Here is a 16,366-nt window from a genome sequence, read left to right on the forward strand (position 1 = left end):
TCAAATTTGGATTAGGGACTTGATTTGTTTCTTTTCCACTAGCTTGTATTTTGCTTGAATTTAGTCTGCAGAATCTCAACCAAGGTCTGCGGAATCGGTGGCCGGCCGGCGGTATGGTTCGGCACGTCTCCATTCCGTTTCGAACCGAGACGAACCGACAAAGAAAAACGGAGCCGAACCGGAGAAGAAAAAGAGAGAAAGAGAGAGAAATAGAGAGAGAGAGGGAGGAAGAAAGAAAAAGAGGGAGGGGGGTCTGTCGGAGGGGTTGTCGGAGGGCCTCCGACAGGTCGCCATGGCCCGCAGGGCCTGCGGCTCCGCGGTGTGAAACATGGGCGATCTGTCAATGTTTTCATGTTTTTTTTAAAATATTTTTAAAATGAAGCCGGCACTGGGTTTGCCGGCATCACTTAAGTGAAGCCGGCAAACCCCATGCCGGCTTCATTTAAAAAAATATTTTTTAAAAAAAATAGAAAACAGGGGCGGATCGCCCTTGTTTCATGCCGCGGAGCTGTGGGAGGTGTTTACACCGTCCGACGGCCACGACGGCCCGCCGGAGGCCCTTCGGCAGCCTCTCCGGCAGACCTCCCTCCCTCTTTTTATTCCTCTCTCTTTCTCTTGCTCTCTTTTCTTCGTTTTCTCTTTTTTCTTTCTCGGCACTGGCATGTGCCGTTTTCCATGCCGGAACCGTCTCGGTTCCCTGCCGGGATGGTTCGGCACGCCCCGTACCGGGCGGTTCGGCCTGGTACGGCATTCCTTGATTTCAACCCTTCTCTTTTTCCTTTTTATTTCAAATTAGCTTGCAACTTTTTTCTCATTTCATCCATTGATAACATAGCTCATTTCTTTTTTCTATTCCTTCTAATATTTTTATTAGTTGTTTATGCAAGAAAACAACCTCCATTGATGACCTTCCTAGTGTAAATCCAAATATTGTTTTATATTGTCATTCTCATTATATAAAAGCTAGTTGCTTGGGTTGTTAAGAGACCATTTTTTCATAGATGATTACCCACTTTGCTTATGACATAACTACTTAGGTGGCCTATGTCAGCATACAAATTATTTCTTAAGCAGCTTGTCCAGGCCTAGGTGGCGCGAGTAGGTTGCGTTTGGACCATCTTTTGGGTGGTTTAAGGTAGTTACTGTGCCTAGTGGGTGAATTATAGTCCCATGTTATTATTGCTAGTGCCAAAAAAGTTACTTTGTTACAAGTTTCACTGATAATTGTTTTGTTTTTGTTTTCCCACTTTCTATTGGTTGTTTATTATTTGATAGAGTGACTTGATTTATTAAGTTACTTGAATTATTACGTGTTTTTTGAAAAATAATTTACATTGTTGTCTGAATTATAGGGGACTGCTGTTTTACAGAAGGTTATCATGTTGTCTGATGGAAAGTGTTTGCTGAAAATTTTCTTTTTAGTTTTATATATTTTTGAACTTCATTTAAGTTTTTTTTCTTTTGTTTTTTTTGTTAAATACGATCTCCATAGGAACCAATCTAATAGCATGCCTTGCACCCATGCATTATTTGGTATATTAATTTCCTACATATTGCAACCACACCCCAAAACATTGGTAATTTTTCTTCTTTCATCATTCTTTTGACTTCATCATGAGTCCCATATATCCAGTTATATGGTAGTGGATGTGATTGTGTATCTTATCGTCATCTTGCAAAGGGGGACCACTTCTGAAATCATTTGGTAGTTTTTTTTTACTAAGGTTATTAAATAAACCGCTGCCTGACCAAAATAGCTCCTTTTCCACTCATGGTTTTTCTTATCTTATGCAACATCTAGCCCTAAGAGGTTATTCTTAGTATTTTTCTTGAGTTCTTTAATAAAGTTATCTGAATCTTTGCTTCCATTTATTGATTTTTGACCAAAAATAAAAATAGAAAATGAACTTTAACACAACGAAAAATTAAAGAAAGCCAAGAAGATATGCTACATGTCAATTTAGAGTAGCTTGAAACCTTTGCTTGAGTTACCATCATATAGTGCTTTATACCTTAACATAATATGAATAAAATTTTCAAAAGTTAAAAAAAATAATATTAAAAAGATATGTGAAGTGTGAACCATAACCATAAACATTACCATCTTGCTCTACCCAACTACCAGACTATCTAGGATTAGCTTTGTGGATCCTTGTTTATCATAGCCTCCATTAAAGTTACCTTAAGCCCTCTCCTTTTCTTGCGTCGACACCAACTAAAATATCTCTTTATTGTAGTCCCCTATCATATGTGGTCATGTTGAATTAAAAAGGTATTTTTTTTTTTAACTTTGTAGAACATATAATCTAGTATATAGATCAAGGTTGGCCATCTTGGTATCGGACCCCATATCACTACCATCTTGTTATCGTGTTGGTAAATCTGGTATGGGGGCCGGTTTGGTGTATTGGGACTCCGTACGCTTCATATTCCATGTACCAGTATGCATCAGTACCAACTGGTATGGAAAAGGAAAACCATATTGATTTTGGTTATTTTCTGATATTGAATGGGCAGAAGTAATGATACAGGATTTTCTTCTTTTCTACTTTTGTTGGCATGAATAAAAGTCATGATTATAAGGAAATATCTTATAGTCTTGCATTTCTTTTTAAGTTCCTTATGTCCAAACTGGCACACTTTCAATTCCTCTTCAAACTCACAAAATTCAAGTTATTGTGGCGAAAATGTTCCTTAGAGGCTCCAGAATAAGATGAACAAGTACGCAAGAAAAATAAAGAAATAACCTGAAATGAATAGGAATAGTTTGTGTTGTTCAAGTTAATTCTAGCCAAAAATTATCTTATGCTTAAAGCACAAAAGATTGTGTGAAACTTGTTAGTTTTGATTAAATGATCAGTTTTAGATGAAAGTTTTCTATAACTCTTATGCCAGACCTACTAGATTGTTACACTTTTGGGTAAGGTTTTAAATCTCGTGGGACAGGGGCATCCCGATTTTCACACGAAACATGACACCACGTGTCCCGCCTCATTGTAGTGGCCATCCTGGTACATACTTGGATGCTCTTTTATATATATATTTTATTTTTTTAATTTATCTTGAAGTTTTATTGATCTATTTATTGTTTAAATATATTTAAACTTCAAAAATAATATATCTATAATAGATCGGCCATGCAGATTTGTTCGAAACACTATCCTTTTCACATAAATAATGCTATTGTTGTTGGATTTAGAGTCTGATCATCGGGATGTTATGATGATTTTTTTTTGTGGGAGTATTTTGAGAGCTGTGTGGGTGTGAATGGAGTCAAAGGCTTAAAGTCTCAAAACATCGATACGATGGGATGATGATTTTTTTTTTCTATAAATTTGTTTTGGTTACAGGTTACAATGGTAGGATGGTAGGATTGTAGGAGTGCTTTTAGAGCTATGTGGGCGTGATGTTTGAATGGAGTGATTAGAGCTGTGTGGGGTCTGGGGTGGGGGCACGATGCTTGGGCACGGAGAAATCACAGACTGCTTTGACAGCTGTGGCTAGTGGGGCGATTGAACAGATGACATCGTGTAACTGCGTCGCGTAACCCATGGAAAAAACTCTGTACTAGAGATCGAAGGCCTCGAACCCTCTTTCTTACCCCTCCGGTCCTCCCTCCTCCCTCCCTCCTCCCTTCTGGTTCTCTCCTCGTCCAAAAATCCGATGGCCTCCCTCCTCCTCTCTCCTCCCTTCTCCTTCTCGAGCTGTCCTCCCTTTTGGCATACGTTGCTCTTGGAAAACTAGAATCAAAGTATGAAGTCCGTGCTCCCTCCGGCAACAATGCCGACGTCGACGCACCAGTGGAAAAAGGAAAAGGTTAGTACTCACTTTTCCTTTATTCTCCCCACTTTCGGGGCGATGAATGGGCCGTTCGAAGCATCATCGGCATTTGACAGAAGGAAAGGGAAAATTAGGGCACGATCGGGACATCCGTACTGGTGCTTGATCAAGCCAAAATAGAGATGGACGGAGGCCGGAAATGCGTTTCGGGGTCCACACCCTTCCTAGGTGCCGGAATCTCAAAGGAACGGGATGGGACAGCCCTCATCCCACCAGGACTTCAATCGTTGCTTTTGGGAAAAAGGTATGATTTTTGAAAAAAAAGAGAGAACATGTTATATACAATTAGCAAAAAACTAGAAAAAGATTCATTTGGAATTGTCTGAACTAAACCTTTCGATTATAACTAGTTAGCATAAGATTTTGTTTAGAGGTGAAGTAATGTATTGTCAGCATGACTCTAGGAATATGTGGCAAGTGTTGACTGACTGACTAGAGCAGAGGAGACTATTCATGAAGTTCCAAGGAGCATGTTGTCATTGTTTATGAAATATCAAAAAGTTGTTGGCACCTGAAAATGCCAAGTATCATGATATAATTCCATTGTGTTTAGAAGTTTTTCCTTTATATTATATGTATGTATGCATGACTTAACAGAATGAGATGTCATGGTTAATTATTCTATGGTTCTTTTAATCTTTTTTGAGGTTTTGTGTGCCTTTTAGGTGTTTCTTTACTTAATTATTACCTTTTTGTGTAGGGATCCAAAGAATACTAATGTTGTGGAAAACATGGTTAAAGCACTTGCTCGTGTTGTTTCGACTATTCAGCTGGTATGGTTTCATTTATCTTTTTTCTCCAACTGTTACACACTGATTTGCTGTCCGCATTTATTGCATTTCTTCATCACTTTGTAGTTAGTTATTGTGGAATAATTAGCATACCCAAACTGGTTGCCTTGGAATAAAATTTAAACTACAATTGGTGCCGATCCCCTCACTCTTTTGTATGCTCTATAGTTTGTGACTTGCATTGATTGGGATATTCTGCTCTGAACTCACATGATCCTGTGCTCTAGGCTAAATAAGTGTTTGTCTTCAAAAACCAGGTTAAGAGTTCTTACTTGCTGTAGACTCTTTCCATTTCAGGCAACCCAACCATCCTTTTATTCATCAGTTTATTCTTTTCGTCAGCTGATGGTGAACTGATTGAGACCGTTTCTTCATGTGTTTGCCCTCCTGAGGTGCATATCTGCATTGTATGTCCGGTCAAGACTGAGAACATCACAAAAATTAGATAGGAATGTTCGACAATGTTGTAAAACTGCTTACCACTGTGTGAAAACATGGAAATAATAGTGAAGCATGATTTACAATTGATGCTAAATTGCCCAGACAATCAACTTGGACATCTAGAGAACAATTTTCGTAGTTCAACCAAAGTATTGTTCTTTTGTCAACTTTGTCTTCATGAGAAGAGGGTTTTATGGAATTATGGAGTCAAAGGCATGATAGTTTGACACAAACTATATCTCATAGATATTCAATCATGTAACCATGTTGTGTCAGTGAAGCATGTTAAATCATCTAATGCTCTAAATTCAATCATATACTATTTATTTGTTTAATTTTAGATATATTCATTTTCTTTAGGTTACTTGGTCTGTATGTGACTTTGATTTCACATCACTTGGCCGCTAAACGTTTAACTTGGCCATCAAGTCTTTTGTAGTGTTGCTTTGACATTGGATTTGAGTATTAAATATCCAGGTGTTTTGATGAATTTGACATGGGAACCTTAAACCTCAAAAGCACAGACATGGAGACATGGACATTATATATAGAGGTGGACTAGAATCTAGTTGACCGGATTTCCGGTTAGATCCAACCAATCTTGATCCGACAATGGGGGCTTGATACGATGGTCTGAGCTGTTGGATGTGATCTGTCATCTTTAAATGGTTTACATACCAAAATTCACATGATTTGGAGACGTCTAGCCGATGCATCAAGTAGTCAAAACTCAAAAGACAATGTATTGTTTCATATTGTGTAAACTGTCCATTTTTGAGTACTCAATGCATAGGCTAAGCCTCTCCAGATTAAGGATATATATATATATATATATATATATATATATATAGAGAGAGAGAGAGAGAGAGAGAGAGAGAGAGATTGGACTAGGCTACACATAAGTGTAGCCAAGCTCCAATCCAGTCACCTCTGCTACCATACGATATGCATGCATCTTGAGGCATTTGAACTAGCTGTTAACAGCCAAGCATGGTCCGTTGCATAAAAAGGAAAAAAAAAAGAGGCATTAATTAGTGAGATGAGACATGCTGTTCACACCAGCACCGATTTTTTGGCACGCAGCCCACCCACCCTCTCTTTCCCCCTCTTTCCCCATCTGGGATAAACACTAACACCAAAATAATAAACACCCAGTTAGCGAGAATAAACATAAACATTGTAGAAATAAATAGAAAAATATACGGCCACCCACCCTCTCCGATTCCTTGGCATGCAGCCCACCCACCCTCTCTTTTCCCCTTTTTCCCCATCTGGGATAGACACTAGCACCAAAATAATAAACACCCAGTCTGTGAGAATAAACATAAACATTGTAGAAATAAATAGAAAAATATACGGCCACCCTTGGTCAGGTGAGATTGCCTCGTAGCAGACAACAATGGAGGTGGATGAATAGAAAGTTTGCGGTAAGCACTAAGTGCTTGATAATAAACACTACCCTCCTAGGAGTAAACACAGCACTGTAGAAATAGACACGAAGGTATCCAAGATAAACACCAATCTCAGGACAATAAACACCTAGTTTATGGAAATAAACACAAATGTTGCAAAAATAAACATAAAAGGATCTGGCCTAAGTTGGGGGAGAGAGGGTGGCGTGTCACATCTCATCGCATTAAAAATGAGTATAGTACCTATGATTGAGAGGAGGAAAAAGGCATCAGTGTTGTCCTATCCTAGTAATCTCTACCTTTTTTTCACATTTTTTGATGTAATGATGGAGGGACTGTTGTTAGTGGCTGTTTTCCAGGTTTCAAGATTTGTGCCGATCCAACAGTGGAGGCAACTAGATCCCGGCTTAGCTATACTCGAGGGTAGTTGATTGATTGATCCATGCATCCGTCCACTCCATTTTTCACGCTTCATATTATTAAAAATTATTGGATCAAATATTTTGGTGGTCTTTAACTTGTGCATCATGTGGACATGAAAATGGATAGTTTCAATTGTGCTAGTGCACTAAAATACATGATAAGCTTGTTGGGTTTTCTAAGGTGCTGGTGCATGTAGATTTCAAAAACTTTTGAAATACACAGTGGAATAATAGATTAGAATACTTTTAATCATAATATGCATAGATCATATCAAAGCACCTAAGGATCTAGTTCATATGCAGAAAATAATATAATCTGATTTTTAATATGAAAAATAAATATGTGATCAGATCACTGTTTTGCTTTTTCGTCTGGATCTTTGCACGGACTGACCTTCACCTGCGATCTGATGATCTGGATGTCTTCGGAAGGTCTCTTGAGGCCGCACAAGTGTCCGATCTCTACGAGTATTCACACGAGGCCTTGATCTGATTAGAAGTCTTTTTATCTCAGCGGGGTGCTAGCTCCTTTGTAGAGATCACATCTTGATGGTTGAAAAGGAATTTTCTTCTCTCAAGACATTCTCAGAGAAGAAGAAGATCAGGAGGATGGAGAGGAAGTTGAAGAAGAATAAAGAGACTCTCATTTTCTTTCTGGAACTACGCATATGATCTCTATACTAGAGATCTAGATAAGAACTCTTTCTTTTCTTTTCTTCCATGCATGAGAGAGAACCTTTCTCTCTTCTTTTGCTACGCCTTTGAGAGGAACCTTTCCTCTCCTTTTCCCTTGCACAAGAAGGAAGACTTCCCTTCTTCAGCCCATGAGGAGGCCTTCTTCTTCTCTTTTTCCCACGCCAAGATAGAGCCTCTTTTCTGATTTTTTCATGAGAACCAGCAGGTTTCTCACGTTGAAAAGGCTCCTCAAACCCACGCCTTTAAATCTGATTTTCTGCATTAAAAACAACAGCTAACCCTCTCTTTTCACCGCATAAGAAGCCTCCTAAAGGTGGAGTTAAATAGTGCTATAGAAAGAGTTATAATAGGAATCCACTTCCTACTTTTGTGGCGTCAAGAAGAGGGGCATGTGTGACTTCTTTTTGCGTGGAGGGCGTGAGAAATCTCACGCAAATAAGAGTACCGTGGGATGTCTTATGGCGTGGAGTTTGGGCGCTAATCCATGAGTGGCGTGCATCAATGGGTGGGTGGCCAAGAAGTGGTGTGCACATGGGTAGTTAGGGATTCTTGATGGAAGCCTAACTAATTCTTGGTTCAATCCTAACTAACTTAGGAATTAGTTACAACCAATTAATTAATTATGTTCTAGTCCAATTAGGAATCCAATTAGGCCCTAATCCAATTAGAAAATTAATTCAATCAAATCCTCATCAAACTAGAGATTGATTTTTTGGATAATTGGGTTATCTCATAATTCAATAGGGTTTGATCCAATCAAATCTAAATCAAATCAAATTGAATCCAATTTAATTAGATTTAATTCTAATCCCATTGCACAATCAAATCGAGCCCTATTGCAATCCAATTGCAAATTAAATCCTCCAAAAATTCACTAAACCTTAACGAATTGAATATTGCAACTTTTGCATTGGATTAATCATCAATCAAATTGATAATGAAATCCTATTACGATTCATAATCGCAACTCAACCATCTGATTTGTCAAAAATCTTTTGTATGTGATCTCATAGGTTCTATTATGTCTAGTAGTGAGATATATTGTGATTTCTATCACAATATCATCGAAATTTTTTTCAATAGGTTGGAACTATTGCAACTCTGTCCATTAAGGATCATCGATTATCAAGATGATGCTCGTGGGTCTCACAATCCACCAGCGACACCTAGCAGTATGTAGTAGCAATCTAGCAGAATAAAAATGTTGAACTTCTAGATACAGTTACCGTGTAATTCAGTCCCTCTATCGTGAGTTTCAATCAGATGGTAGGTCATGGATAAATCGTCAAATCTCAACATCAGTAATATGATAGATTCAATTAGCTCGAGTCTGATTGTGATTTTTATGAAAATTTTTTTCATCAATCACACTGCTATGATCATAGACTTAAGGACTTAGCCTTTTAAATTTTATAGAACTACTTTCTTCTGCTAAGATTGATAGATCCCATCTAGATGCGCATCCTGCTCTTACAGTGGATCAACTGTCGCCAACATCCAGTATAAGGACTCATTGAGATAATGTTTCTGTGTAGTCAAACTCCAGCAGCCTCACTGTGAGCGGTCGTAGCATCGCAGGTCAAAGGACTATTCACACTACTGCAGCATCAAGAAAGTTACAAACGAGTGAGTAGACATCCATGTGACTTCTCGTGTTGGTCATGCTCAGTGCCAGTTGTTCTCTAACAACCACCTGCACTCGCTCCAGTATCCCTGCACTGCAGACTTGAGACTCATCTGTTCGAAGGAAGCAATTTGTGCATCGGTCTGTCTGAATCAATCACCGTCTCCATGATGATCCTATGATCAATAGCAATTTAGGAATTAACTACCAATGACATGTCTCAAATTTTAAACTCTTTAAGAATGTGTTATCATCTTGTTAATCCTCTGGATAATTTATGGATACATACAATATGAATGGTTATAAAACTGCCCGTTAAGTACAAAATTATGTTATAGAAATATGATATGTGTCAGTCAAGATTGACTTTTAGGACATACATCTAACAAAGGCATTAAGTTGAGAATCCACCTTATTGATCATACCGATGTTAAAATATGTATAGATTGAAAAACAATAGATTTTGATTTTTGGGTCATAGCAAATTGTGGTCTTATATCATTTTAACAATTTACTTTTTGTATCCACTTGATGAATTGGTTAGAGACCATCAGAAAATGTGATTTTTTTCTAGGTATCTTTAGTGGCATAAATCATGATCAGTAGTGTGGATCTTGAGAGGAGAAGAATGGATAACTTCTCTTGGGAGGTATAGATACCCTCTCCTCTCGAGAAGTGTATGGTCCACCTCTCAAATATGTATGTATGTGTGTGCATGCATGCGGGAAGGTATAGATACCCTCTCTTCTCGAGAAGTGTACGGTCCACCTCTCAAATATGTATGTGTGTGTGTGCGCGTGTGTGTGCGTGTGTGTGTGTGGCTTATAGGGTGTTGTTAAATCAATGCTTGCAACATTGGTAACCAACCATGTACCGCCTGTCCATGCGGTACATACACAGGTATTGACACTTGGTATAGGGACAGATGAGGTCTTGGTACTTGGCTGGTGCTGGTATGGTGCGGTACTCTCCATATTAGGCAGTATGGTTTGGTGCAGAACCATGGTTATAATGCACATAAAGTATAGAGAAAGGAGTTTATAGCTACTACAAAATTCAACAATCCAAATTGCCAGTCCAAAATCTAAACTGTCAGATGTACTCTAAAACACTTCAAATGTTCATATATAAAAGTCTTATATTTCGGAGAACCCTTGCCTACGTATCAAGCAGTCCTAAAATCAACATATTATATTGTTCCATGGGCGCCATATAATTTGGAGGACTTAATGCATAAGCAAGAGGTTTTGAAAACCCATGTACAAGAGGTTTTGTTTTAGATGTAAAATCCCCTCTTGACACTCCATGCATATTATAAGGACACCCATTTACATACATGTACGTGCACGTGTTCCTTTCTCTGGGTGTGTGTGCGTCTGTGTGTGACGTTACAATCTTTACACAGTATAGTAATATTGCTGTTCTAATGACATAATAGCTGACACCTAAAATCTAGAACTAAGAATAACAATAAGCAGTAAAAAAGTTAAATCAAGGTGGGTTGAAAACAAAAAAAGGTCACATTGTTTCTTTTCATTTGCGTGGTAATGGGAGTCATTTGAATTGTTCTCCAAGTTGGTCATATATGAACCATGCTACTCACATTCTTTGAGCTTATCTTCGGCAACATAAAATAATGTAATAATAAAATTGCTGGGAATAAATAGAAGAAGTTTCATCTTGGATGATGAAATCGTTCTTTATTATTTACTTGAATGTATTTTCAAGAGTTTGTAGGGCAACCTTTATTCTGTTATCATTTTTGAGCAAAAAGGATACTATTTGACTGAAGTATATTTTATCTTTTCTTGGGACTGCCTTACTAAACCTATAAATTCTATTATACTTTTTCCCCACAATACTTCTTGTTCTAGGTTCCAGATTCAAGTGAAGAGAGTCTTGCCGCAGTTGCAGGAATGTTTAGCAGTAAAGCTAAAGGTACCATCCATAATTTTTCAGATTTGTTACTAATTTAAATTGCTTAATCGCACATAATTTACTATAATTGTAAGCGATCAGATTGAAAAGAAAGTGCTGACTTTAGAATAGTTTTCTCATTTAGTGCTTATAGAATGTCTTTGTGCAACTTAATTATTTAGGGTAGATAAATCTCTGTACATATTTGACTGGTTGATATTGATTAACCTATTCCAATTTCCAAGCTATATGCTGCCATTCCTTCCACACAAAGAAAAAAAAAAGGAAAAAAAAGTTATATTGGGTGCCACATATTATGATAGAAGTTCTTGCTGTCTTGTTTACAAAGACTGCATTGAATTTGGTTTGTGTCATGTAATGAAAGAACTTATAATGTTTTGTCCTTGTGCTAATACTAAGAATGCACAGGCATGACAAATATGCAACTTTGCAGGGTTCGTTGACTTGGAACTGGACCCCGTGCTAGCCTGCTGGCGGTATGAGCCGGTATGCCCCTGTACTGGATGTATCGGGCCTGAACCGACATGGAAATTAGGGTGAAATGGGGAGGAAAAGAGAGGAGAGGGAGGGAGGGAGAGGGGGAACAGATGGAGACATCGTTGGTGGCCACCGTAGGGCCATCGAGGCCTTTGGGACTCCATGGTTCTCCGTGAGTGGAGATTAGAGAGAGATAGAGACAGAGGAGGGAGAGAAATGAAGGGAGGGGAAGGTCGCGGGGATGCCATTGTAGCCGTTAGACGGTCGGAATCGGTCCTACGGATGCCACGGGTTCAAATAGGGGCCACCTGCCCTGTTCATTGCATTCTTTTTTTTTTTTTAATGCGTTGCACAGTGAAGCCAGCAATGGGTTCGAATCCGTGGCATTCGTGGGTCGTGGGGTCGATTTCGGCCATCCGACGGTCACCCAACCTCCCTACGATAGCCTCCTTGCCGTCTTCTCTTCCCTCCATTTCTCTCTCTTTCTCTCTATCTCTCTCTAATCTCCTCTCGCAGAGGACCATGGAGCCCTAGAGGCCTTGACTGCCTTTCGGTGGTCTCGACGGGCCACCGTTGGCCTTTTCTGTTTGAAAACGTGCTTGTAGGGGCAGCAAAAATTTAATATTTTAGTATCATATATTAAGCATGCATCCTCATGATCATATTCATGTTTTTGTATAAATACCTTAAACATCAAGATACTTTAGAGTTTTACCTCAAAGTAATGGATCAAAATAGAATTCGATCCTTCTTAGCCTCCCACAGGCATCCAATGGTATCCACACGAATCAATCCCTTGGATCAAAGAAGCCTTCAAAATGCCCTTGAAGAGAGAGAGGGTTGGGCACTACAATGGTGCTAGCGATTGTTATTTGTGGCCACCCATCACTATGTATTTGTCAAACACATAGGTTGTCTAGTATTTTCTAAAGAGTTTGGGTCAACTACACTAATCCTAACCCATGTAGGACTTGTGTTATAATCCATCTTAGATTAGATTTTAAGCCCAGTAAGCATTAGACTAATTAATTAAGTTCCATACTTAATTAAACAAGCCCATACTAATCATATTAATATCATTAGGCTCACTACACTTTTAGTGACTTAATGACTCAATGTTCTCCCATCTTTGATTCACATTGACTCTTTTGTGTGTGATCCATTAGGTTGAAACGACATTAACTCTTTAATATCTCCATTAGAACTATTTCTAATTGTCTCGAATTAAAACTTCCTTTAATTCTCCCTTAATAAATAACGTTCCATGATTATTCGTAAGGTTTTTATTATTTATGAGTGACATCTAGCAATATATTGAAGGGAAGCGTGGTGGGTGATGTGCATGTATTTTTAAAATTTTGCAGCGGAGCATATGTAGATTAAACAATTTAATCTATAATGCATGCTTAGATCACATCTAAATTACCATATAGGATCTATGACACGAACTAATATGCACGTATGTACATCTGAAATCTAAAATCAGTATATACTGAACATATCTAAGTGTAATTAGATCATATCTAATTTATATTTAGATTACATCTAAAAATTAATTTAGATTAAAATCTTATACTTGAGTGCGGATAGCAGATCACCGCATCCGAAATCCGTGGTAGATGATTCTTCATGATGCTTGGCAGCCGCACACGCGTCCGACCTCTATGGGTATCCACACGAAGTCTTCGTGCTGATCGATCTCCTCGGGAGTGCTAGCTCGTGAAGACACCATTGGCTGATTTGAGAGGAATATGATGGAATTGAAGAATAAGGAGATCCTCTCCTTTTCTTCCTGGATCCATGCATCTGATCTCTACAATAAAGATCAAGAGAAGAACCCTTTCTTCTCAATTTTTCATGTATAAAAGAGAACTTTTTTCTCTTTCTTTCACGCTTTTGAGAAGAACTTTTCTTCTCTAATTTTCTATGATAAAAATCAGATCTAATCTGATTTCTCATATTGAAAATCACATAAAATCTTGAGATCTAGAAAAATTTCAAAGAAGAATCCAAGAGAAGAACCGTTCTTCTCTTCAACTCCCTTTTGCTTGATCAAGAACTCAAGAAAGCCCCAAACACCCAACTAGATTTTTCTGGTATTTTTTCTCCAAATTCTCATGTTAAAAATCAGATCTAATCTGATTTTTATTTTAGAGAAAAATAGAAGAAAAATCTAGAAGAACTCCTTCAAGGTTGCGCGCAAGAAAGAAGACCCATCTTCTTTCCTGATCTAAAATTTCAAGAAGCTTCAAAATCAAATCAGATTTTTTTTGGTATTTCTCTTCTAAATCCACATGTTAAAAATCAGATCTAATCTGATTTTTATCTGGAAGAAAAATAAAGAAAAAATCTGAAAGAAGAACTCCTTCAAGGCTGCACGTAAGAAAGAAGACCCTTCTTGATCTTTCTTTCCTTGGGAAGAACTTTTCTTCTCCAATTTTCTACTGTATAACCAGCAGAAACACCTCTCTTTGATGTTTAAAAATCAGTAAGAAAAGGATTAGAAAACATACCAAAAGAAGAGGAGGAAGACGGGTATGCATGTGGGATGTTGGGGCGTCCAACTCTTGGACGCCCCCTCCTTTCTTTTTCTTTGAGGCGGCAACCAAGGAGGGACGCCTTCTTTCTCTTCACGTATAGGGGAAAAAGAGGAGAAGGGGGTGGCGGCTCATATGGGGCGTTAGGTATTTTTCACGTTAAAAAGAGAATGGGGTGCGTAGATAAATATCACATGGGGTTTGGGTTTAGTCCTATTCCCAATAGGATTCAAGATTTTTGGTTCAATTCCTAACTAATTTTTAGATCTAATCCTAACAAACTTAGAAATTAGTTATAACAAACTAACTAATTGGGTCTTAGCCCAATTATTAGGCTCCAATTGAATCACAATTAGTTAGATGAAAATCTCATTGATCCAGGGATTGATTCTTGAAGGATTCAGAGATGCTATTTGATAATAGGGCTTGATCCAATCAAGCCTATTATCCAATGGGATTTGATCCAATCAAAGCCTATTATCAAATAAAGTTAGATCCAATCCAAGCCTATAAAATACATATTCATGCATCCTTAAGATCAATTGGAATAGGTCCTGTTATTTAATAAGGCTGCATCCAATTAATCTAAATCCAATCTAATTGAATCCAATTCAATTAGATCTAATCCAATGTCCATTGCTCAATCAAATTGAGCTAATTAACAATCATATTGTTAATTAATTATTTCTCTAATTTACTAACTATTAGTAAATAATTTATTACAACCTTTGCATTTGATTAATCACTAATCAAATTGATAATTAAATCTTTTAACAATTCATAATTATTGATCAGCCATTTGATCAGACAAGTACTTCTGTGTGTGTGACCTCATAGGTTCGAACTTAAGTCGGTAACACAAGAATAATTTTTGTACTAATCGATGTAACCATCTAGCAATGGGACTCGACGTCCGGATAGGCTGAATGTATGCCTAGCAATACTCTAGAACCCATATGGATATAGTTACTGTATAATCCATCCCTTTGACACTTGATGCTCAAGGACGACTAAGGGTAAACTGTTAACCCAGAAAGAGTGGTCCACATTATGTCTCAACTTCAAAAATCTTGACTCTTCACTAGGACTACTTTGGCCAAAGTTTTACTGAATTGAAACATAATGATGCATCATCTTCAATTTTACTTGGAGCGGTCAATCCCATCTTGACTCGCACTCAGACTTCACAGGTACTTGACTGTACCCAGAAATTTTCCGTCATCGAATTAAAAATTCAGATAGTCCGGTATCAAAGCACAATGTGTTGCTTGCAAGTCACCGAGATAACCTCAGGTCCGAGGGACACATATACCTATATCCCATCAGAGCAATTCTTGACAGCAGAGTGCTCTGAAAGTGGTCATGCTCAGTGAAATGTCTCCTACGTATCACCCGTATGCCATATCCGTGTTACCACATGTCTTGGTTAAGAAGACAACCAACCAAGGTTTGCTGTATCGGTACCGGACGGCGTGCCGGTACCGGACCGGTACGGTACTAGTATCGTACCGTACCGACACATGGTACGCCCTGACGTACCGGTCCGATATCGGTACAAAATTTTTTTCGATTTTTAATTTTTTTTATTTTTATTTTTAAAGTTAATAATTGATAAATACAACCTCAATATGGCATTATATTGCATATTATTGACATATTTGGGTTCAATTTGGAGTTAGATTGCGGTACAAAGATTCTTGATCCAAAATTTCAAACATATATTTATTTACATTATATTTCAACTATGTCATCTTAAAATTAAAGAAAAAATATATAAAATACGCATTAAAATATATCTAAATATTTAAGTACAAAGCGCAATAACTGATATACGAAGCTTAAGATGTACTTTACATTTAATTTCTTGTCGAGTGTCTGTGATACTCGTAGATATCTGGATCATCAACATAGTCTGAAGGGACATCAGTCCACAACCCTCTAGCCAAGTTGCACCGTACTCTCGAATATTCATCATCCCATAAGGCATCCTCTCTGGATTGTAAGACATCTCAGACCTCTCACTAAAATTCTGACTCTGAGAAGTATCCTCGAGATGATGGTACGGTTGTGGAGGAGTCCATCCAAATATGCCAGTAGCAAAATCTGATCCTGGAGTTGCTTCAGGCTGCATAGGGTAGTAACCACTAGAAGATGCCTCGGATGCACCATATGCATATGGATCATAAGG

General features: G+C 38.0%; 1 protein-coding gene across 10 annotated transcripts in view; it reads left to right on the forward strand.

Moving 5' to 3' along the window:
• LOC105046734 (uncharacterized) overlaps window positions 1-16,366 on the forward strand; it is a 202,369-nt gene that overhangs the window by 40,691 nt on the left and 145,312 nt on the right. For all 10 annotated transcript variants that reach the window (XR_012142145.1, XM_073259552.1, XM_073259546.1 and 7 more), the window contains 2 exons: window positions 4,541-4,613; window positions 11,101-11,164. Coding sequence is in view for 9 of the 10 variants with exons in the window: in XM_073259552.1 (XP_073115653.1) it covers window positions 4,541-4,613; window positions 11,101-11,164 (137 nt within the window). In the remaining variant the exon portion in view is untranslated. The remainder of the gene's footprint in view (window positions 1-4,540; window positions 4,614-11,100; window positions 11,165-16,366) is intronic.

Source organism: Elaeis guineensis, chromosome 6 (genome assembly GCF_000442705.2).
Source record: "Elaeis guineensis isolate ETL-2024a chromosome 6, EG11, whole genome shotgun sequence".
Classification (NCBI taxonomy): domain Eukaryota; kingdom Viridiplantae; phylum Streptophyta; class Magnoliopsida; order Arecales; family Arecaceae; genus Elaeis; species Elaeis guineensis.